At 40.2% G+C, this 24514-nt stretch overlaps 1 protein-coding gene across 3 annotated transcripts in view; it reads right to left on the reverse strand.

Annotated features, from left to right (window-relative positions):
• grin2ab (glutamate receptor, ionotropic, N-methyl D-aspartate 2A, b) overlaps positions 1-24514 on the reverse strand; it is a 114379-nt gene that overhangs the window by 57013 nt on the left and 32852 nt on the right. The window contains exon 1 of one of the 3 annotated variants that reach the window (XM_085163593.1): positions 1628-22753. The exons of the other annotated variants lie outside the window; for them this stretch is intronic. Within the exon in view, the coding sequence (XP_085019719.1) occupies positions 1628-1744 (117 nt within the window). The 5' untranslated portion in view covers positions 1745-22753. Of the gene's footprint in view, positions 1-1627; positions 22754-24514 lie in introns of those variants that run through there. 3 annotated transcript variants of the gene reach the window in all.

The following is a 24514-nucleotide window of genomic DNA, read 5'->3' on the forward strand; positions in this document are numbered from 1 at the left end:
CTGTCAGTGCATAAATATCAATTTTCTGAAGCTGCCAGTTTTTTTACAGGACTATAACTGAATGTGAGGAAATATAATGGACAAGACACAATTTCCCAGGTAACATCCTTCAGCCACACTTAAAGGATCCAGTGGCATTGGCACTTCCTTTCCAAGGTGACACTTCCAGTAGGAAGCACCAAGGACAGTTTCTGCCTGGACACGCTGACCGTTCTTGGAAATTTTAAGGCCAGCAAACCTGTGGATAACCACAGTATCCATATCCCCAATTTCATTTCTCAGAAACAAGCTCAGGCTCCTGAAAAAACAATAGATGAGGACTGTGGTTTATCTTAACCAGCAAACTGTCTCTTCTAAATTGGCTCTGCCTCTGCCACCGCATTCTGGTGCAGCACCCACGTAGCAACAGCACTTGTCAACTTCCTGGCCCCTCTTTTACACTCATAAGTGACAACGACCCAAAGGTATTCTAACTCCTACACCTGATGCAGACGCTCCCCTCTGTCTGAACACAGCCAGCCACAACCTCCGATTTGGAGGTGCTAACCCTTTTCTCACCAGTCAGAAGTAAAAAGCTCAAACTGCACACTGGAGGTCGCAGACTGATGAAACCAGAAGGACAGCACCATCTGTGATTTAAAGAAAGCGACATAAGTGGAGTTTTTTTTCTTTCTTCTCAGCACACCGCACCACAGCTGCAGCTCCCTGCCTCTCTCACATATGACAGGAAACCAGGTAAAAATGCAAGATCCTTGTATTCTTGATCTGTCTTGAACATATTAAATATAATGGCAGGTATAACAAAACAGCATTCACTTTGGTATACAAGAACTAAACGTGTCATATTAGGAGTTCGGTGCACAAAATTGTCCAGTTTGCCCGTACCAAATAAGCCTTAAATCAATATCACAGGTGGTGGGGTCACAACACGGCAGCTTCCTGTTGCTTTTAGTCAAAACACAGGCACTAAGTGTACAGCTTGGCTGCAAGCTCAAGTCCCCAGCCCAGCTTAACGAAAAGGAGCCACTAAAAGCAAACTCACTGCCAAGTACTGAAGATAAAAGTCTAACAATAAAATATGAGATATTCTGACTTAACAGATATAACTCAAGAGACAGTTTCTCTGCAGCACAGACACATCTGCATGCATGTCTCACATAATTATTGGTGATTGAAAATAACATTTAGTGCTCCATTGCTATAGAAAGGAGAAAAATGAGAAAACAAACCAAAACGACAAAAAGATAAAGGCTCTCCTACCATCTAATTAATACTTCAGTTGACTTCACTAATTGCATCCTCTCAGCTTTAAGGTATAGCTAATCAGTGACATCAGCTGCCATATGGTGACTATAAAGTCACACAATCTCAGAAATACAGGTAAAGTAAAAGTCTATGTCTCTACACATGCAAAATGCACAGGGCCAATTAGTGCACCTTAAAGTAACCATGTGCACATTTTCAAAGGATTAAAAAAAATACATACACATATATTCTTCAGCAGTTAACACATATTTGCACCATGTTTGATGTTTTTTTTTATGGCGCTGTTTATTTGCTTATTATTTGTTTATGTCAGTCCTGTGAGAGACTGGCAACCTGTCAACATTTCAACAGTCTACTCCACCTTTCCCCCTTGATGGCAGCTGGGATAGGCTCCAACTCCCACCTGCAACCTCGAATTGGATAAGCTGAAGAAACTGCGTGGATGGGTACTCGGCTTCCTCCCACAGTCCAAAGACATGCTTGTTAGGTTAATTGGTGATTCTAAATTGGCCGCAGGTGTGAATGTGAGCACAAATAGTTGTCTGTCTCTTTGTATTAGCCCAGCAGTAGGCTCACTGCCTATCCAGGGTGTACCCAGCTTCTTGTCCTATGACAGCTGAAAAAAAAATGGATGGATGGAAAGATTAATGGGTACCTCTGTACGCATTTTTGTACCCTTATTTAAAAGATTAGCTTTTTTCCTGTCGTTACATAACAGTGCAGCACTTCCACCAGGGGTTGGATGTCAGTTTTATCATGACACAGAAAGCTAGGGCCAAAAAACGATCCATTTATTTTGCAAAACAAGCATCCGGAGACATAACCTGGAGGGAGTTTGGAGGCTTTCCTTGCTCGTGACGGCAACAGTTTTTTCATTTTTTTCATTAACCCTAAACTGTCTTCAAGTTGATGTGACTGAATAGCTCACACGACACCCCCCCTATGTCACCTTCTACAGTAATGTGCTTTATACCTTATTTTCTAAATGCAGAACACTCGGCTACAGCCAGTGTAGTAAAGAGATAATCATGTAAAAGCACCTGGAGAGACTGTGTACTCCTGAACAAATACATGGATACTTCCCTGCATTTAGAGATGGGCTGAAAGCCTGATATTACACAAGATCAATGGCTTGGCATTTCCACTCTCTGTGCACAATAAGCTACAGACTAAATGAAATGTCATGAGAGAAACATGAGCAAATATAAAAAAAAAGAAAGAAAAAAAGCTGAGTTGTTTGTTTGAATGGAGATGCAGCACACACAGTGAAGTCAGCTCTCCAAGGCATATAATTGAACAGCACAGCTGCATGTAGTGTTTTGTTACCAAAACTATCACTCTGCTTTTGTTTTGCTATCTCCTCATGTCCTTGCTATTGTTTCCAGTGTCCGTGTCTCTTCTTCGTTTCTGTGTCTCAGGGCCAGTTGGTGTGTTTTCCCTCTGAGGGAGAGAGAAACTTCTTAACATGGAGGAAGAGGAGTGGAACTGACACCAACATGGTATGCCTCTGACACAGGCTTCACTCAAATCTACTTTTTCTCTACCTTTTCTTTGTCTGTTTCCCCCTCTACCACCTTCTTCCTCTCTCCCAATAGATCACATAAAGCACGTTGAGGGTGGATGCCTCGAGGTATGTGCTCACAGTCTTAGCACAAATGGTTGCCCGCCTGTACAGTAGATAGTGGTGAGAAACACTATGTTGCACATATGCAGGTTTAATCATTCATTGTAGCTGTCTATTATGTAGAGCAACAGCTCATTTGTAGCTGTTACATGTCAGTAGTTATGTCAGTGTTACATATGATTGGGCAAATTACGTAACGAATACCGCTGGGCTGCTGTGGTAATGATAATCAGGGATTGTAAATATAGTACCACATATTCATGAACCCATTAGCATGTAAAAGTAAGACTCTTTAAGTACAAAGCGTTTTTTTTTTTTTAATTTATCTTTCATGTACACCAACATAGCTAACTTATACAGGATACATTAGCTCAGCATTCATAGTTTAGGATGTCCATCACAAGCCCCTGGAGGCTGTTCAGTGACCCCCTCGCAACATCCAGGCCAGTCTTGATTTGCCTTGATTTGTTGCTGGAGGTGTCAAAGAGGTAGACGGTGCTGTGGTTGGCATGGCCACCTGTAGTTTGTGTGGAAGACACCAACTTGTCTGCAACTATTCCCCAACTACTCACTAAGCAGTAGCAAACCTGTAAAAAGGTATGTTTGAAAGTAGAAACAGTTTGCCTTCAAAGGAAAAAAAAGTGCCTTCAGCCAACGTGGTTCAAAGGGCACGTGTTTGCAAACAATCTATAGCAACTAAAGCAATCACAAAGAGCTTTCTGCTGACAGCAATATGGCCATTGGCTGCCCACTGCTTCACTGAGTGAATGGATTAAATGCAGAGAGGAATTTCCCCACGGGATCAATAAAGTATACATTATTATTATCACTAGTATGTCAGACCAATGACATATGTTATATAAGTTGCGCAACAACTAATTGTTCCTGAACTAAATTAAATTAAAACAGCGACAGGACTTTTTTTCATGAATAATTATCTCATATACCTTGTATATTCTATTCAACCTGCTGCTCCGGTGTTTAACTACAATTTAATAAAATGGATCTAAAAATCTCCTACTTTCAGTATTTTGCAGTTGCTTTCAGTTGCGAGATAAGTGATGTGAAACAGAAGCTACTGGTCCCTCATGTCTTGTGACTTTGTCAAGCACCGTCCTAACTGTGATTGATTGGGTTACATGGCAGCTGCAGTAATTGGCATATCAAAACAATCGAAAAGTTAGGAGGTGGTATTCCACCTATGGAGAATATCTGCTCTGGAGAATTCAGCCCTTTGTTCACCAAACCAATTACCGTGAGTGAGAATTGCAGCAGTAACTCTACAGTAGAAGTATCAATAAATACAGAACTTTTAGCCTGCCACCTATCTTTGTTTCAGATAATTACACAACACTCTGCTAGTCAATAGATGTTTCTTCTGGCCGGGCTGGAATAGGCAAGGATTATTACAGACTGTGATCGCACCCAGATTTTATAAACGTTTTTGGGGGATTATAAAATTAATCTTAACTACTGGGGGTTAACTAGGAGGGAAGCACTCATTGGCTTGAGAACTGAAAAATATGGCAGCATTTTAATGTTATTTTTTACCACCACTGAGTCTTTGCATACAGTAAGAGTGTGACTGCTTGATTAGCTGCCTCTGCCTGTCATGCTTTCCTGCAGCAGAAATAAGAATAAGATGCCTGTTTGCAAAGTTTAATGAATGCAGTATGAGCCTGAGCCCGTAACGCAAACAGGTCCTATTTATTCAGGCCTGAGCTCGGGTCCAGATAAACAATCCAAAACAATGTTTGAGTATGCATTTGCCTTGAACTTTAAAACTATAATCTCATAATAGTTTTATTACCTCCTAATTAAAATATGCTCTGAACGTTGGGCCGCTATTTTGGCTTGGGGGTGAAGGCATGGCCAATGAACTGCAATGTCCCTGCTTTGCATCCACTGCTGACCTTTGTTGCGTGTCATTTCTCATCTCTTCTCCTCGTTTTTTTCTCGCAGCTACTCCTCTTCTGCCATCTGTCTAATGAAGGCAAAACAATGCGGTGAAAACACCTTTAAAAACGCTCACGATGCATCAGCTAACTAGTGGTTAACGCAGTGTTCTTGTCACCAGTCTTCCGCAAATCATCAGCCATCCATCTAATCCAGGCGAAATCGTTAACTCTCCTCCCAAGAGAAGCATCACTGCCGTCTGCCGAGCGGCTTAATGGACAAGTTTGTTCAATCGACACGTGCATAAAACACTGCTTCAGTTCATATCAGGTCAGACCCAGTCAGGCTGTGTCGTGCACCTATTTTCACCGTGTTGTTTAATTTGCCCCAGTTTACCACCAAAAGTATGAGCATGTGTGTGTCTGCATCATTAATTAAGTTATTGGAATAATAACAAATGTCAAAAAGATACCATAAATAAAGAGTCACCATGGCTTCTGGTTTAGTCAGTGTTTAATTGCGCTGATTTGTCTTGATTTGAATTCCCATTCCCCCTGTCCCCCTGTCTAACAACTTAATTAGGAAATGTACTTTCCTAACGCTGATGATTTGGATGATGCTGTTCTTAATCTGTGGTGCTAAGCACATGTTTTCGCAACAACAGCTCTTCACTGAGCCGAATCGCTGATAATATATTCAAACAATAACTTTGAAATGAAATTCTACATGATTAGTGGGATTTTGAAGGCAAACACTGCAGTGAACAGCTTTGTTTTTCAGGGGACGGACCACTTTAATTACACAGCAGATGTTTACATTATTAATGTAGATGTTATTTTACCGTTCATTAGCATATAATATGAACACTGTTTCCATATAATCTGAATATTGCGCAGAGACATGTGAAATCCTTTTTAATAAAAATAAAAAAATACATAAAAATCTAATTACAGAGAATGACCTCAGTGCTGCTGTGATGACTATTATTTCCTATTTCCTGACATCAGAGATAAAAAGAGCTCTCTAGTCTTCACAGTATCTTCACCACTCATCACCATCTAAATCCTTGTCATTGTTATCTTCATCGCTGTCATCATAGTCGTTATCATCTCTGACATCACTGTCATTATCATCGACAACTGGAGCTTAGAAGTCCATATGTCAAAGACTTGGACTATTCTGATATAAAAGGCTATTAAGTTCTTTGTCCTGATAGACAGTGACAGTGGTATGTAATCTCGTCAATGCTGATCTTCTCCTGGTGCTACGAAGAGGTACTTAATTTTCAATCCCATAAATTCACTCATGCACAGAAAACACTGTGTCCTCATAAAGTGCAAAAAAAAAAGGTTATAAAATCCATTTTGCTGTGAGCAACATAGAAAAGAGTTGATTTAAATACTCTATGCCAGAATATGTCAATAGTCTAAGAAAAGGCAATGGTGACTCCTCTGAATATGGATCAATAAAGAATCCCCCGTGACATAAACAAACTGTTGATAAAGAGGAACTGATGTTTGAGCCATTTCAAGGGTCTTTAAAGAACAACCACAGTTAGGCTTACAATGCCAGACCATACGCAACACATCTGTGCTATGAAAGCGCAAGTGTGAGATTAAGACAAGCCGACGGGGAAATCTGGTTTACCTTTCTCTTATAAGACTGGCAGCAATGTACTATTCGTCAGGCAGGACTTGAAAGACAGACCAGTCCATATGTGCGAGGATTTAAGTAATCCAGCAGAAAAAGGATAAAAGGCAGTGGTCTCAGAATTAGAGACAGTCTATAGATGCTATGTGGTATCCTATCGGCCTATGTTAATACAGTTTTTTCAGTAAATGAAAAGGAATTATAGTTATACAATAATGTGCAATGGTGTTGAGCCACCCATGATTTCTTATATTTTGCTTCTAAGGAACAAAATATAATTTTTGACATTTTTGCTGTCAAAAATGATTAAACTATGAGTGCAGAGTCGGCAGTGGCTTCATTTTTTTTGCCAATGCGGTAAAAACATAGCTGGACAGAAAAGCACACAGTGGAACGCTATCGGTCGTAGATTGGCCTCCCCAGAATTCAACATTATTGAAGCAGTGTGGGATCATCTTGACAGAGAATAAAATAAAAGGCAGCCAAGATCCAAAGAAGAGCTTTGAGTGTCGTTCAAGAAGCCTGGAGAAGCATTCTTGAAGCCTACTGACTAAAAGAGTTCAGGCTGTGCTGAAGAATAATGGTGGTCATATTCTTCAGCACAGCCTTTCGAGACAGTAATAATTTGTACAATCTCAGTTTTTGCCTTCTATTCTGTATTTCCATGTATGCTTGCACATTTTGATAAACTGTTGCACCTTTTTTCTATTTTTTTAGCAAAATATAAGAAAAGAAGCGGGTGACTCGAAACTTTTGTACAGTAATGTATTAAAAAGATAAAATAATGTGGTCATTATTTATATCTTTGCAGCAATACACTAGGTAAAAACAAGACAAGACAAAAAGTTTTTCATATCAGTACATATTAGATAACAGTGTGAATACTCCATTTCTAAATTGTACAAATCAATAGGTTTTAGCAGGACATATCACTGGGTGTTCTCAACATAGCAGTGAAAGGAAATGTAAATCTTGAGTTTATGACTTAGTAAAGTAGCAAACTAATGTAGAAGACAAATGTCTTTTGAATCGAACCCTGTGGGACCCCGTGAAAGATCTAAGTCGAAGTAAATGAAAAACTGTCCGAATGATTCTGGTGCCTGCTTATGATGTAAGCACAGCCAGGACAGAGCTGTCTGCACTAGCCCTTCTCAGAACAATCAGTTTTAGTTGTATGATTTACTTTATCAAAGGCACTGCAGTAGTGTATGAGGAAAGCACAAACAGAACCAGCAGTCAGGCAAGTGTGCTTACTATTCAAAAGCAGCACACAGTCACCAATATGTAAATGGTTCAAAAGACTGTGTAATTTTAACAAGAGTCCAGCCCATTGCATGTATAAAACAGGACGGAAAAGCCCCAGTGGCCAAAGAGCTATTTACAGTGGAGATGACACTTGGACCGACAATATCAGAAAGCCCTTAAGGGGGCTTGTGGGGATAATGTCAAGAGGCAGGTTGTAGATTTCATGTAGGAAACAGTCTCTATTAAGAAAGAAAGCTCACAGCAGTTCAGCACAGCAGAATTTCCCAGTGAAATAGAAATGTTGGGGGACATTTGTAGGACACCACCAGAGCAACACATTTATTAGTGTGGAACAGGGCCCATGAGACTGTCCACTCCAGAAAACAACAGCGCTGGTCATTTGTTTGAATTTGTAACAGCAGATGTTAATGTTCAGAGCGGCGATGGTGGAACACACATACAACCGCATTTAGTCGCGTGCTGGAAGTATTCACTTAACTTGGTCTATTTTCTGTTATCATTTCAGTTATACTGAACCAAGAGATTTATGATCAAATTTACGACCTGTTAGTTTTATGCTGTGCTCCTTTTTCATACTAAAGCCACAAAACTCTTGTGGGTGATACAAAGGTACTTTTACATTGTTGTATCTGCTATATGACTGTAGTACTTCTATCCATCCATGAATCCATTCTCTCCCACCTATCCTATTCAGGGCTGCAGGACGACTGGAAGCGATCCCAGCTGGGATTGGGCAAGTTTCTGTTGCACTCTGGACAGACCGCCTGTCACAGGGCTCATGATTGTAAGATAATATATACACACGGTGACCTTGTAAATATAACAATTTAGTACAAAATTATTTTAGTATAAAGTATGTAACAGCTGTGTACAGCAGTATAAGTCTAAATTAGCTATAAAGTTTAAATCTAGTGTATACTTTAGGCTTAAATGTTAACAAACTGCAAGGCACTCCCTTTCTAAAATAAAACGAACATGCCTTTTTTTTACGGTGAGGTTATGTAAAAACTCCACCATGTTTTACACACAAAGCCTATATGTATCCCTTCCAAAGAGCACCTCAAATAGAAGCGGGCTGAATTCAGGAAGCGCTCCGTCTCGAAACAATACCAGAGTGTACTTTATTTTAATGAATCAGTCATAACACGGGATAATATATACAGGATATATGACTTTTAGCTGCTAAAATGCATTTTGTTCTCCTTAAGTGACACTTTATTGCTGGGCTTTTACCCTGTTGGAGTAATTAGCATGGTGAGTTTTTACTGTGAGGGCAGAGAAGTATATTTCTCTCATGACCTTGAATGTCTCGTGATGTTTTAAGCAGTCTATCAAATAAGTGAAAATCCCTCCTCTTTCTCACCTTTCCCTCCAAGGAGCACAGGTGCAGCGCTGGCTCAGAGCCACGGCTGTGCCACTCTTTATTTTTTTATAAGTTTAAAAGGGGCAATGACTCAGAAATGGCAGACCAGGCGCTACGGAAAAGAGAGAACTGCTACTCTGTGCTAATAACGGACATATGACGAAGGCCGAGGGATCAAACAGTTCACAACTGGAGATATTACACTGCTGTGGCAAAAATGAGCAGGCAATATTCTTTGAGTCAAGTTTTACTGCCAGGTTTATTGTCTGGAGATCTCGCCTGTTTTATTAAAACACCGGCTTTGCTTTTTAAATATTCAAGTTGACTTTTTTTTTTGCTGAGACGCTAACAGTTTTATGACCCAGCAAAAACACAAATGTGACTCTGCAAAAAAATTAACATAGCACATATAGATTCAGAAGCGACGGCTGCTTTCCAGGTATACACTTGCTCGCTGTTCAAAAAGGCTTTAAGTTCATAATTTTGACATGAAGCCTAAAAATGCTACGTGCGCTCAGCTGCCACGACTGAAAAACATACAACCATAACTAAAAACTCACACGCTCACTCTTTCTCGCCAAACACACTTGGTGCACAGTACGTGGACAAGCTTTCCCCATCGAAGCTTCTTTGAAAAGGTTTATAGAATCTTAAAATAGCAGTGTGGTCTGTGAGCATGGGGATTAAAAAAGAGAGAGCCACTATGGAGCTGCTGTAGTGTGACATCACACAGACAAACACACCGCACCGCACCACACAGCCCTGCCATTGCCATCTCATTGTACTCCCCAACTGGGGCGTGAGAGAAGGAGGAGAGGAAAAGGAGGGGGGGGGGGTGACAAGAAAAAAGGAGAAGAGATAAGGCAGTGGCTAGATGTGACGGGAAGAAAGGGAGTAAGAGGTTATAAGAGGAGTGAAACAGGGCAAAAGATGGAAAGCGTGGACTGTGACAGATGACAGTGGTAAGCAGGAAAAAAGATGAAGATATATTAACATAGACTCAGAGCGGGTGCGTTGGGCTGGGCTGTTTGAGGCAGAGATGACTGCTGACAGATCTGAGTGATTCGTGAGCACTCGTGCACACATTCTTTTTCATAAACACAAACACAGGTGGGGGACGGCGGGTCCGGCTAACACAGCTCGCTCAGTGCGTGTGAGACACAGGAACCTGTTGGCTGACAGCGACATCCTGCTGTTCCATCACACAGCGCAGACAGACATCAGGACGCACCAACACAGTGTATGCTAAACAGCTGCAGCAGCTCTGCTGTGGAGAGACTGACATCCTCAGCAGCCGCTTCCAGCGAGCAAACACCAATAACTGAGACTCACTGCCAACACAGACAGATAAACAGAGAGTAGACACACACAAACACATAATTACACAAGTGCTGTTACACTGTCAACAATGTTTCACAGAAAAAAAAGCCAGAATTTTGCAGGGGTTTTGTTGTTGTTGCTTAAAATTAATGAATCGTTGGACGAAACGTAAAGTTAGACATGGATTCAACTGATGTGAAATGTGTGGATGTGTGAAATTAAACTTCAGTGAAGTTTTATTGATTTCTTTTTGATACATCAAGGCAACTCGGATCTTTCTGCGAGATATCATTTGAATCTGTTTATTTCCTCCATGTGGAAGATGGACACATTATGTAGTAACAGACTCTGTCAGGATGAGTATTAAGGGTACCTAATAAAACCCAGTGCCCCACTATGTCTCACTGTTTGTCATGGAGTCTGTTGTCTTGACTTAGGAGTCTTCATGTTCATGTTATTCACTTATTATTATTCAGATTAAGTTATTCTGGTCATCTCAAACTGGTTTTGTAAGGATGCCAGTGAGATCACTGTACCTAAATGGCTTCCACAGTCACCAGAGCTCAATAAAAAAAGCACCTTTGGGATGGGATGGATCCGGAGGTGCACATCAAAGGTCTGCAGCTGACAAATCTGCAGCAACTGTGTCAATGTGTCAATGTGGACCAACATCTATGAGAATGTTTCCAGCACACCTTGGTGAACAAAGAATTCAGCTCATTCTGAAAGCAAAAGGTGGTTCAACTAAGTAGTGAGAAGGTGTACCTAATAAAGTGGCTGGTGAATTTCTTTGTGTGTCTTTGTGTTATTTTTCTTCCGTCCTTCCTTTTTTGATTGCCTGAGCAACCCCGGTTTAACCTGAAGTTCACCAAAACAAGGCTATCTGTATCCTTATCTGGCTTCACTTACCCTAACATCAACAGGCAGCGTCAGGCTTTCACAGACGTGGCTATCAACTCGATAAATCAACCCAGGGTTTCCACACATAAAAGAACGGAAACCTATAATATTAGAAAAATCCAAAGAGGTTAAAGATACAACGCAGACTAAAAGGAGCACAGCTGCTGCAATCAAAGTAGCGCTGCGTGAGTGGTGGTGATGTGAAAAGCACCGTGCATGGCATGTAGGTCTGTAGTATTAAAAAGCCCTCCATGAACATTTGCGTGCTTTAAGGCCTTTGAATGTAAAAGCTCTATTTACTGCAAATAAAGACATGCTTGGGAAAAAAAGCCCACTACGTCAGGTATTAGAATTATTAGTATCACTGCACCATCATTAAAACACAGGCAAGATCTGAGTATAATTACAAGAGTGCAGCCTCTCCCGCTTGAATTAATTTATTCAAGCGGACAGAATTTCCTACAGTGTGCAAGACACTTTTTGCCTTTTCCTACAGCTCCAGCAGCCCTTAGCTGCTAACACCTGAGAGAAGGTAAAGAACAAAGAGACTTAAACCTTTTAAGTATCATATGGTGCTACATTAAGGCATATAGAACAATACAGGTTTTTAAAAACTGTTTGTAACCATCAGGGAAACATGTAAGGAATACAGTTTCTCGTGAGAATATATATATTTCTACTGAATCCCATCAGGGAAAGACAAAGACTTTAAAAAGTCTCCTATAACGACTGACCCTCTTACCATCTGTGCACCAAGGCCAACTGGATCTTTCAGGAACTCCAACTATTTTCCAGAGAACTGATTGCCCAGTAGGCTGCGATTTCTTACCTGCTGGCCTCTTATCACAAACACAACCTGCCCCAGAGAAGTGAGCCAGTGAAGTTGCCTCCTTATCCTAACGCAGGCCTCTGTACTTTGCTCTGCACTCCCCTCAGTCTTTTTCAGATTGCCTGTGTGCGCTGTGCCACTCCACGTCTGTGTTCCTCATCTCTAGGCTTTGTCAGTTCCACTAGTTTATGTCTCATTTAGTTTTTACCTTTGTTGCACAACACTTTGGTTTGCTTCTCCATGCTTTCTCTATTGAGACTTCTTGCTTAGCTAAGTCTAATAAAGATCGATGTTGCTTCTACCTGTTTGCGTTGGCTGCATGTGTCAGCGTGATGGAAGTCCATGGCAGCATTTAGCGCTAACCTTTTCTCTCTCTACTTTTAGAGATAGAGCATTTTAATGTGGACACATATTGCTTAGCTGTTGCGATGCAAGGAACTTTTCCAACTTTAAGCCAAAGGAACGACACATCCTTTACTTGTTATCACTATGGCCAGATGTAGCAGAGTAGTTTGAATCCGGTGACATGTTCTGACTTCAGCTGATGGTGAGAGAAGTGCAGAGGGAGTTTTTTTCTGAGATAACATTCAGGTTTTTTCTTTCCCTTTCCTTCAGCTCTGATGAGCTAAGGGCACCCGAGTTGACATCGGCATTTTGGACAGCCAAAATGACTTCCCACTATAAGCAAGCAGATGACGCTATGGATTATTTCACATTTGATAATAGGTTGTCAGCATTGCCTTGCTCAGGCAGTTTTCAGGGGCATGGGCAAAAAATAAATAAAGGCTCTAATTCTAACTCAGCTGAGCCAGAGAAGGTCATGAACTATGAAAGGGCCAGGGCAAGGCCTGAAAAGTTTTGATTGCTACTTGAAAAGGGCAATTTGCACCCAAGAGGAAAAAGGGCAGACCATTCCTGCCCCCATGAACGCCAGGCGTTGTCAGTGTCAAAGCTGACTTGTATGAGCCTGAGTCACCACAGTAGGAAAAAAGCAGAGGCTTAGGCTGGGCAGCAACACCACTAGCCAGGACCTTAAAGACGATGCTGTCAAATATCAGCTGCGACTGACAGCACTTCTGCTCCTGGTGTCAACAGAAACCAACTGATCACCAAAGGCTTTTTATATCTACGGACTTTTAGCACAACATCATCGCAAAGAATGGTTCTGTGTTACTACAATCACTGGCTTAAAACAGTAAATAAAAAGTGAATCTGCACGTCCTTTAAAATGAGTGTTTCAAAGGGTTGGTAAAGCAGGGATTACTTGCAGAGCCTGATCCTAAACATCTTGCTGCGTGCTTAGCACTTAGCTCGACACACAGCGAGATGGGAATATGACGGTGCTTGAGCATCACAATAGCTGAGATTCTTTCCATTTTCCTCATACTGAGTCATTTTACTGACATTTCGAACATTTTGAATACAATAACGAGGCGCTGAAATGGAATAAAACATTTCTGAACAAGCAAGTTAACTTGGTTTATTCAAAAGACATATTCGTAGTTCTGTTTAAAGGAGTCATTGGTACAAATGGCTGTCTACATCGATTTATACTATCATACAAAGGAGGCAAAATTAAACTCATTTTCATCATAACCAATACATGTATAATTTCAAAAGCTGCAATTGTGCATACCGTAGAGGTCAGAATCACCAGACACCCAACAATATGATATTATCACAATACTTAACTCTCAATACTGCTTTTAACAGTATTCCAGTAACATATACTTCAGCTATTTTCTTACTGCAAAATGACATTAAGCATATCAACACTCACACTACAACCTGCTATTAATGCTGCCATAAGACAGATTCAGTCTGCTATCAGTCTGTGACTGAATGGGGTCAAGTTAGCAATTACATTTAATCTGCTTCTGATAATACAGCAATTAACTGAGAAAAATAGCCAAAAATGACATATCTACCGCTGTCTAAATGAAAGAAATTCACATTAAATAGAAACACTGATCAGAAACATTTAATGATTACATTTGCACTCAGCAACCAAACAAAATACAACCAGCTGAAAGCCAGACGAGTCCAGTCTTCTTGAGCTATGCTCATTGATGAAGACAAAAGAGCTCGAAAATAAGTCAACTGGACTTCTTCACGTTGTTTTAAGATGTTTCACTTCTCATTTTCTTTTCAAGCTCTTAAGACCTATCTTAGGATCCTATCTGGTGACCTGTGCCATCACTTTGTAAACAAAAGTGGTTATGAGTGTGAAACACCCTCAAGCTATGGGTAATCACTCACTCACCAAAAGTTGCATTCAGTGGGAGAATGTGAAAGAATTCAACACAATCACCAGGCAGCCACTGATTTTCTTGTAGATAGAAGGAGACTGCTGTTCTATCTTTACTCGTGTGACTGAGACATTAGCTTGTTGTGAATTAGGAGCTAGCTTTATCAAGCTAAGTGCGACCAGTGGTGGATGTAGTTTGTTCGGCTGACGTTCTCACAGGATGGTGGTACATCAGATGAGCCCTTGTTTTTATAGTATTGCCAGAGTTTTTATTTTAATTTATTTAATAAAATATTGATATTTATTGTCCCTGGATTGATGTCACCATGCAAATTATCGTGATAGTATACTGTATCTTTCCCCTCACCCATAACTGTTTGTATTCTTACTGTAATTATGTACTGTATTTGTAATTTTGGATAGAAAGTGGGTAAGTTATCAAAACTGACATATTCCTTGAGTAAAAATAGCAGCGATAGCTTAGATGTAAAGTGTGTGCCTGCCTTCCTTTCTGAGTATAAATATAGAGTTTAAAGTCACGTCCAGGTAAATACACTCATTCTCCTAATTGATAGCACTGAATAAATAGCTATTATAGTAATGAATACATTGTGCACTGATATTCATGGTCCTTTAATAGATAAACTGTAAAAAGAACCAAAGTAGAATGGCTTTAATGGATGGTATTGACCTTTCAGACTGGTCGTCCACATCACTGGATGCAAATTATTTCACTTAAAGCAATCATGTGAAGAGTGGGAGCAGAAGGTCGGATCAGAGGAGCTTTTGTTTAACGGAAACAAATGGATTGCTCTTCTGTCATCCTTCAAGGCAGTGATCCACTCATTCAGCAGTTTGCAGATTAAATGAAAAGCAACTTTTGCTAATGTGCTTATATCTACAAACGTCGACTTTTAAACAGGGACTGTTGTTATATGTCTTTTCCCCTTTTTTTCTAACATCTTTTTCCTTTTGTGATCAACATTTCACTAATAACTATATTACTATAATAACAAAATCCATTCCATTGATGGTGGTAAAAAAAGAAAGAAAGAAAATCAAAAGATGCGTGTAAAGCACAGTTCACCAGAACTGAATAGGAGTATTATTTTTCTCCAAGCTTTTGTTACCTTACTACTGTGCCTCAGTTGCGTTCTGCTTGAATTTGGATTTAATATCTCAAAGGAGGTCCAGTCAAGTAAAATATATATGTAATATATAGCAATGGTTTCTTTTTCTTTTCTTCTTTCCACAGAAATGGACGGCGAAAGCATGAATTCCCAGATTGATCTTTAACAAGTCTGTAAGGTCTTGTCAGTTTGTTGTAGGTTTCTTTAGGACAACCTACAGAAAATCAAACTTCATAAACAGAAAATTCAAGGACAAGGAAAGTGGAACATGTACTAAAAGGTAAGAACAAAAGTAAGAGAGAACATCATTGTTCACAGATAAAAAGCACTCCAAGTTAAAAGGTAATGATGATGAAAGGGAGACGTGTCAAAGCTGACACTAGATTGGAGGCTGATCTATAGAGGATTTCTTGGGAAGATGTGGCTACTGAGGGCAAAATTCTGATATTGTTTTAGATAGGTAGATACCACTGTCATACATAGCATACTGTATGTATGACTTTTAAAGACTATATATAAAACATTTACCTAATCCTGCATTATTTCTGTTAGCAGAAGGGGGTCATTCCCATCCATCCATGGCTTCATGCATTCTCTTCAACTTATCTAATTGAGGGTTTCATGGAGGCTGGAGCCTATCCCAGCTTTCAGGGACGGTACAACCATCAGATTTGCACCTACAGTCAATTTAGACTGACCCCATGCATATCACTGAACAGCGGGAGGAAGCTGGAGAGAACATGCAAACTCCACACAGAAACCTATGGTCCTCTTGCTGGGACACAACAGTGGAAACCACCTCATCACCAGGGCACCCATTTTAATACATGATGTTCATTCGTAAGTTATTGCCTCTATTGTAGACAAATAAGGCAATAAAGTAGGAACAGCTCAAAAATGCTCAGCTCAAAGCTTTAGGACTGCAGAGCAGTGGGGTCATGTCAAGGTTACTTAACAACTTGACTTTACTTCACAAAAAGTTTTCAGTTTTTTACTGAAAAAGAAAAAAATGATGATGTCTATTAATGTTACACAAGAGTCGGGGGATCTTTGTGTTTTCACCAAATCCACTTTGTTACATTTGGTAAAAGATATGTGGCATCTAAAAGATTGTGGTATATGGTCCATCACAACATTGATCCTGCACATTGACAAACGATTGACTATGACTGAGATGCCAAAACATCCTTAACAAGCATTCATATTTGACAAGTTGCGAGTGAGACCGACCACAACTGCCGTATCAAGTATGATGGCAGTGAAGCTTTTACAAAATGGCAGAATTTGACACCCAGCAAATTAAAACAGGCTGTAATACTTTGAGGCTCTAATGAAAAAAACATCAACAGAAAACAGCATGACGAGGAGACGCGCTTCAGCTCTTTTCTTCTTGGAAATGGTGACCTCACCACCAGACAGCCAAGTTCCAATATCCTGTTTAACACAATAGGGCATAGACCAGCTTTTTTTAAATCGTTCAAGTTTCAAATATATTTCTTCAACCCACAAACAATTTTGATGAATTTTAATGAAATATGCTACAAATGTGATGTTTTTTTGGTCTTTTTGTTTCTCTTTCATTTTCAGTTGTCCATTTTCTGATTTGTGTCAGTGCACATTTTGTGCTGTTCTATGTTCAACAATGGAAAAAAAAGTCTCAAAATTTTGTTTCTATTTGAGTTAAACACACCGGATCTTTAATTATACTGCGTAGTAAAAGTGACCCTGTTTTTTTATAAAAGAGAAACAGCTTGGATATAAAGTATGAACACGCCAAAGGTGGAAAAACACACACAGTGTTAGACATTAAAGAGTTCTATAGGACCAAATATTAAGTGCATGTAGTACTTACTGGTACCTCTGAATGCACACGAGGTATTATTTTTATTGGTAACAGCTTTGACATCATGTCAGCTGATGACAGCAAATGCTGCAACAGGAAATGACCTTAGATGAACTCAGTAATGTTGATGTTTGAAGCAGTAAAATGCTGCCTAGTGATGAGCTGGCAGTGGCCACATATATTATTTCATCACCACTTTTAAGGGTAGGTGTGTAACATTAAAGCAATGATAGTCTTTGATGTGCTGCATCAGTTGGCAGATGTCTGGCTCCGCTGCAAACGGTGACTTCACTGTGCACTTAGGATAAGTCAAAGTCTGTTCGTCAGCTATGTCACATTCACAGACTTGATGAACAGAATATCAGCAAAATGGGGGCTATTCCCAGGATAACCGTGATATGACCCACATTATGGTATTGTTTAGTTGTTTTTTTTTCTACTGCATTACCATAAGAAAGTGCCAAACAGAAACTGTAAACACATTTTTCCCCCTATGTGTCGACAAAACCGGAGTTTCCATTCACTAAACACATTTTTAAAAACAGTCTCCAAAGTGAATGACTCTAAAAACATCTCAGTGTAAAAGGAAAACTGAGGTTTTGGAAACAAAACAAATGAATTTCTTATATTTTTTGTACATAAAACTGAGAGACATTACTGTGAAATAGGCATGGGCACAACTCACCACTCACTCAACTCAGGCATATTTACACCCCGGGTGCTATAACATATATTTTATATTATACATATAGAATGTATGTATAATATAATCATGTGTGACAGACAGTATTAGTCATGTGATAGACTGCTAACCTATCCAGGGTGTAACCTGCCTCTCGTCCTATGATAACTGGACTAGCAACTCTGAACTGGATTAGCAGAAAAAATTGGATGGATGGATTCTTTAGAACTGTCTTCTGATTGGTTTGAATAGGAGGTGGGTGGGGCTTTTGCGAAAACAGCCAGGCAGGATCTTAAGGATACTCACTCTCTCTGATATCATAAAAAGCCAAGAGTATGAAAAATCCTGTCAGAGATTGAGCGAGCAGTATGAAGCCTGAACCTTTGGTTCACAGTGATTACATGTAAATACATTATTTCAGACTCTGGCCATGTTTAACAGTGTGTTTATTCCAGAAAATACTGAAGACCTCTTTTAATTTCTTTAACCTGCATTTGAAATACACAGCGTCTGCTTGCTGTGAATGTTGCTGCTTAGGTGTTTGTCGACCAAAACAATAAGACAGAGAAGAGGCTTCCTATTTTTCAGGTATTTTAGTGTGGATAAAGACCTTTGCTAGTGTGGACATACTTCATATTTTTTTAATTAGTCATAACTGGTTCATTATATTTGGAGAAAAAGACCTCAAATGTGGTTCACACTGCCAGTCGGTTGTGTCAAAGTGGTGCTCAGCCAAGCTCAAGGAACCAGGCATCAAACCCTGTGGAGCCAGAGAAGCACAGGAGCCAGGAAAACAGGACTAAATGATGTCGTCTGGTTTAGTCACCATTGTAAGCATACTAACCGAGCTACTCTCTCTTTCCCTCCCTCCTCTTTTGAGGTTTTTCTTTATTTCTCTCACATACAGACCCACAAAGCCATCATCCAAGCATGCTTCACAGGCTTCAAGGCCAGCAAGACTTCCCAAATCCTTCTAACATGGCTGGCTGTTCTTCACACAACCCGAGCCTTCTGAGAATAACAACCACGGAAGTAAGAGTGGATAAAATGAAAAAAACAGAAGAGAGAAGGATAAGGTGGCAGCACAAATGGAGATGTGTGGGAGAAGGAAAAAGCAGAGGAAGCTCAGAAAGAAACGTGGGACTGGAGGAGACAGGGAGATACGAAGGAAACAAATGGCAGAGAAAGGGAAAGAATTAGAGGTGAAAGCATGGAAGAGCTCAGCGAGTGAATGACACAGTAATGTGTCTTCAGCAAGTGACAGCAGGTGAGGGGAGCAGGTGTTAAATATTAAAGAGTCGCAGCAGAGAACCTGGGCAAATGGCCCCTACTGATATGGGACATCCCAGGCTGGGACACACACACACCCACACACACATGCACACGCAGATACAGAGACACTAAGAGTAGCATCCGACCACAGTGGCAGAGCAAAGCAGAACATGCATGTTTAATTCACAACCCTCCATTTCAGCATGTTCCTGTTCTTACACACTGTGACCCTCTGCTCCCCCCTCCACATACACACACACACACATGTGAAAATAGAAAGTTTAAAGTCGAGATGAACAAGGCTGGCAGAGAATAAGCGAGCATATATGAGGCTGAGGTAAAGCCAACAACATGTCTTATTTCCCAAAGCAGTTTCTTTGAAATGGAAGCACAGCATTCCAAACTAATCCTGTTCCTCTCCCGGGCTTACACATACACTCTGTCCACATCCATTCCACGTTCCCTAACCATGTCTCTCTCCTAACTGCACAACATCAAACTTCCCACTGTTTCTCCCCTGACATGCATTATGAGGGATGAGGAGGAGGCAGAGACTGGAAAAGAGAGAGAAAGACAGCAGGAAAGAGTGGACAGATCTCTAAGCTGTTTGTCTTTAATTAGGAGAAAAAAAGCATCTTGGTCTGCAGCTGGCAGAGGCTGATTTAACTCACTTAATTTCAGTTCAGGAGCCAAAATTCTGCTGTGCAATAACAATGTAGCGTGATGGTGGATAAGGTTACTATCTAGAGGGCCAGTCTGTTACTAGTGTGCAACTGCAGAATAACCCTGAGGTATAAAGCTTCTTTTATAAGGTGTACCGCCAGGACTTATTAGAATTTCAGATAATAAAATTCTCAAAGCCACAAATATAGACAAAGACAAAATTACTGAACTGAGAACAAACAAACTGCCATACCTTTCATGTTTTTTACTGAACACACTGTGGAAAAAGTAAGCGAACAATTAAGGAAATGAGATTGGATGCGTAGGTTGCCAAGGTGCCTCGCTCTACAAAAAAAGGCAGACAAAATCTGGTTAAAGACAAAGTCTGCTTTTCTGAGGAAATATAGCTTTGTGTGAAGCATTCCTCGATGACAACAACTTTTAAAGGGGTTAGAAAATCTTTATAGAGACATATGAAGCTGGAAAGGCTGCAAAAGATTCTTAAAAACCTAGCTGGTCATCAATTCACAAAGACAAGCTGTCAGCAAATGGAGGCAATTCTCCCTGGGAGTGGGCGTCCTGCAAAGTTAACACCAAGAATACATTTTGAAATCCTGAAAGATTTGAAAAAGAACTCAAGGGTGACAAGAAAACACCAGCATGAACTGTGTTCATGTATCATTGATGAGAAAATTCTGTGTAAAAAAGATGTAATGGAATGGATAGCATGCAAACCACATTCAAAGTAGGTGTAGGTGTTAAAGAACACTTTGTTCTTTGGACAGAAATCCACAACACTATGATAAGGATGAAATTAACTGTACCCCAAAAACTTGTTCTAACTGTGAAGCACGGTGGAGTGAGCATCATGGTTGGGGGCTACTTTGGGTCCCGGATCCAGTGCAGTCTTTGGAGGAACAATGCCCTCATTAATCCAATCTTAAGTCGGAAGCTGTATTTAAAGAGGACTGATGACAAGCAGTCCAAAATTCCTTTGTGCTTTGCAAGAAGCTACATGAAAGCCTGGTAGACGGTTCATTTAAATATGTGCTCACTTAAGCCATCTTGTTCCAGTAGCCAACTTCTCAGGGTGTAATTGTTCCTCAACACCTGACGTGGACCTTGCCAGGTGTGACGTCCGAGCCGGTATTCATATTTATGTCTCTTGCTCATGTTTGAGGGAGGCTTAGTTAGCATAGGGGGGGGGGGGGGGTCTAGCCTAGGGACCCTTACTGGATGTAGAAGTCCTGGTATGGAGTCAAACTCATAACTCCCGTTCCATGTAGTCTTGCCACTACGCTATCCAGCTGATTATTGAGCACAAGATCCATAGAGGCTGGGGTCTATCACACCAGGTGATAGATGTAGCGATACTGAATGACAGCAACATCAGGAAGAAGGACATGAGAAGCTGCAGAAGTACCAAGAGCTCAAAGAAGAAAATGGGGAGGGTAACAGTGGGCCCAGTGGTAGTCGGAGGGTTCAGTGCAGTGATCCCCAAGTTAGGCGAGTGGCTCCAGCAGATCCCAGGAATAACATTCAAGATCTGTGTCCAGAAGAGCGCAGTCCTAGGAACAGCTAAGATACTGTGCAGGATACTCAAGCTCCCAGGCCTCTGGTAGAGGACCCGAGCTTGAAGGATAGACTACCGGGAGGGGCGAGAGGGGAATTTAAAAAAATGTATATATGTATATATAAATATATTAGTGCTGTCGGTTAATCTTGTTAAAATGACGTTAACGCCATAACCACATTAACGCAGCAATTTTCCATCAACATGCATGGCACCGTGCAAGGTTTGCACGGCATCAACGCGTTAGCACAGTTAGCTCCTTAACATGCTAGTGCCATGCAGGCCCTCGCACGGGGCGGTCCGCATTAACTCACTAATGGAGATTTGCCGTGTTAATGCAGTTATGGCGATAACGTCATTTTAGCGAGATTAACACTAACAGCACTAATATATATATAAAACTAAGAGGACCTCTGCCTTTCCCTTACAGTATAAATACCTCATTGTATTTTTGGTGACTTAGTACAAGATGGCCAAAAATTATGAGTAATCACTTCAGAAATCCTGGTAATTCCAAAGGATTCATGAAAGATTCTTGAAATCCATAAATCTGACAGAACAATCCTGCTCATAAGTCTCCAAGCTTCCCTCATTCCAATCTACAAGATGCTGAAAAAAAGATAATCGCTGTACATACATGCACTATCCAAGCCAACTGGATGTGGATGCACCGTTATGTTATTACAGTACTTTATTATACAGAAGCCTGAAAAACCAGAAAAATGTACACATACAACAACCTTTAAGACTTTGCTTAACTGTGAGATATGGTAACCTGCCAAGATATCTGAAAAATGTATACATTAAAAAGCAATATTGCTTTTTTTAAAGGTGGCTGGGGGCACGAATTTCAATTCCCTGATTTGCTTCAAAGACAAACATTGTGGAGCAAAAATAAGCATAATTATTATTTTTATGAAAGTTGACCAAAATCACTGATATTGATGGTTTTGGTCAGTTTAAAAATGGCCCCCAAAGCTACATTCTCACTACTATGAAAAAAGTAAAAAAAAAAAACTGAGCCAAACACAACTTGACAAAAAACCTACTTGAAATTAGCCATTATCTCCAACTCAAAATTACTGAAAATATTCGAGTTTGTGGGAAGAATATTCAAAAGCTCAGAATTCATATGGTGTGCAAATGAAGACCACCTTGAAAAGCAAGAAATACACACACACACACACACACACACACACACACACACACACACACACACACATATATATATATATATATATATATATATATATATATATATATATATATATATATATATATAAATCCTCGTTTTAACACTTATAATTGCCTTAAGTCACCTCACCCTGGTTCTTTATCAGTTTACATGGATCGCTTCAGTGCCCTTCCCTGTTTATAGCTAATAAATGTGACAACTGGAGAAAGCCTTTACTTGAAATGTGACACAATCATGACAGTTAAGTTGGCATTCTGGCAGCTTAACACTGCTTTAACACCGAGGATTTCACACTTGCACTGCCCACCTCTATGTATATCCATTATTTTAGAGCACAAGTTTTTTTTTCTTCAGTATTTTCTTGGCATCATCCTCTTCCTTCTGTTTTTGCTCTCCATCTAAAGCATGCTGTCTAAACTGATACTGTGGCCAGCTAACATACCCAAGGTACCACAGGAGGATCTGCTCTTTTTTCCACTCCTCTAGTACAAACTTGATTGGCACACTAACAGAGTGAAATTTATGTATACGTGGTGACAAAGAGCACACAACTCGCTCAAGCTGCAAAAAAGCACAATATTGTTTGTTAGTCCACAGTAATCAAGCTGAATTGTTACCAGCCCACTGGGATTTATTTCGATCCTCCAGATTATCACTACACCACTGACAGCAGGTATGAAAGCAGTGGTCACACTGCCAAGAGATATTTCACATAGCCAGACCTTTTTTTTCTTCCTCCACAGGAAATCATGTTTGCTGGAGTTGGTTTGTTTTTATTTTTCAAAGTCTTCAGACCATTCCTGCTTAAATGTGTCTGATGTTGTGAGATTAATGGGAGCTAATAGAGCTGAAAAAAAAAGTGCTGAAGGGGGTTATTGTGAAGCTGTCACGATCACAGAGGGAGCATCAAGTGCAAAGCATGTGTCAGCCTCACTGAGAGTCCTCGGCACCTCTGTAATTATTTTTAATAGGCGCCATCAGCAAATGCTGTAGCACACCAGTATGTCTGACGCTCAGAAATATTATCAAAAGAATCAATCGGTTAATAAACAAATAAATGCCAGCTATATTTTACACCTAATCAAATAAAAATACCAAACTTTTGATTTTTTCTTAAATGTAATATTTTTGTTGAATTTATGTATTTGTATCTATTTATTAAGATTCTGAACAGTAACAGTATCCATTTATTCAGAAACGTGTAAAGAGGCCTTTTACATAGCATATCTGCCTCCCGAAGAAAATAATAGTTATCTACGACTAGCCGCCACATCTTGTTATTATCATGCCATGTGCATTGTAGCAGTTTTTATGTGGCTCGCTTTATCTGCAAATATGCAATAAAAAACCTCTTATCTCAAAGAGGTGATCATGTCTCCCCTTTAAAATATACGCATCTCTTGTTAAAGGTACAGTGTGTAAAATATCACGACTACATGTCAGGTGACTGCAGATTACAGTCACCTGAGTCCTTCCAATTCAAGTGCTTAATCCTAGCTATGGTGGCAACTCTGGTCGTTATTCATCTGTAGTGAGTGCAGGCTGCTGGTTCACTGTTTACCTCTGCTGTCAATATAACAAGTGTATTCACTCTGGAGGGCGTACGAGTCGGTGAGTCAGTAAAGCTCAGGTCTGTGCAATGACAGCAATACTGAAGTGAGTTGTTGACGATATATCAATAGCTAATGAAAACCTATAGTCCCAATCGTGTCTACAGGAAACTTTAACACGCACAAGGAAGTTCACTCGTGCCCTCTCGTGTCCTTTCCCTACATTTCTGATCTGACAAGGTAG

The sequence above is a fragment of the Neolamprologus multifasciatus genome, chromosome 6, assembly GCF_963576455.1.
Source record: "Neolamprologus multifasciatus chromosome 6, fNeoMul1.2, whole genome shotgun sequence".
NCBI classification, from domain to species: domain Eukaryota; kingdom Metazoa; phylum Chordata; class Actinopteri; order Cichliformes; family Cichlidae; genus Neolamprologus; species Neolamprologus multifasciatus.